This window comes from Eimeria necatrix, genomic scaffold (assembly GCF_000499385.1).
Source record: "Eimeria necatrix Houghton genomic scaffold, Enh_scaff2225, whole genome shotgun sequence".
Lineage (NCBI taxonomy): Eukaryota > Apicomplexa > Conoidasida > Eucoccidiorida > Eimeriidae > Eimeria > Eimeria necatrix.
The window spans coordinates 1197-2185 of record NW_013655163.1 but is presented as its reverse complement, the minus strand read 5'-3'; the positions used below and the strand labels follow the sequence as shown (position 1 = coordinate 2185).

General features: G+C 60.1%; 1 protein-coding gene across 1 annotated transcript in view; it reads right to left on the bottom strand.

Moving 5' to 3' along the window:
- The window catches only part of ENH_00030490 (hypothetical protein), a gene marked incomplete at both ends in the record, with an annotated part of 1856 nt that extends 1093 nt beyond the window's left edge, over positions 1-763 (bottom strand). Inside the window, one exon of the mRNA XM_013584876.1 lies at positions 28-763. Coding sequence (XP_013440330.1) covers positions 28-763 — 736 coding nt within the window. The remainder of the gene's footprint in view (positions 1-27) is intronic.
- Positions 764-989: the final 226 nt, after the last annotated feature.

Genomic DNA, 989 nt, shown 5'->3' with positions numbered 1-989 from the left:
ACGCCTGCTCTGCGGGGGTTCGCTGACGCGTCCCTTGAGTACTGCCGTTCCGTTGTGTGGCCTCGGCGGCACGAACAACTGGTAGATCGCACCACTGGCCATCCACATACGTACGTAGCTTATCAGACTGGAAATACCAGGCTACCCTATGCGTAGTCAGCCAATCAAGCCCCACCACTAGGTCATACGGCACCGGCCCGACTAAGAAGTCGCCAGCTAGGCGGGCCGTCCCACACCACATTGTGAGCCCCTTCACCACTCGATCTATCCTCAACTGCGCACCGTTAGCTATGGTGAACACGTGTTCCTCAGGCAGCTTCCTTGTTCTCAGCTGCAAGCGTTCTACCGCCCCTGGGCTAATGAAGCTCCTCGAGGCGCCGGTATCCAGTAGAGCTTCACACTGGTTGCCGGCCACTTCGACTCTTAGCACGGCGGTCACACCCACACTACACAGTGTCCCCTGGGGCGTGGTATCTTCCTGCACCTTCTGCTCGCGCCACCATTGCAGTTCTTCCGTGTCCGTGTCCTGCGGGCGGTCCCCTTCTGTAGCTGCGTCGTTCTGCTCGCCGCTGCGGTCCATTTTACGCCTAGTCCATTCCTTGATAGGCGACGTAGTCTCGGCGTGGGACTGGTCTGCCGGTGGTTGCTGAGTCTTCCCCACATCCGGACCCTCGGTGCGTTTCCGCTCAGTCCCCATATGCAACCTCTTCTCCCAATCCGGGGAGACTGGAATGGAGTTAGGCCCTGTCGCTATCGCGCACATCGCACCGTTCCCACTCCTAGTCCGCCTAGCCCGCTCGTCTCCCTTAACGGCTAGGCTCGTCCGTTTAAATGCCCCGATTGGTCGACATTGGGCCGCATTGGCTGCTGTCTGGGCGGCCGGATAGGCTCTGCTCTGGGTCGAACCGACGTAGGACAATCTCTTGCGTAGTGATCCCGGCCCCCACACCTGGAGCATATTTCCCCGATCCGTCGTGCCGCTCCGTTTG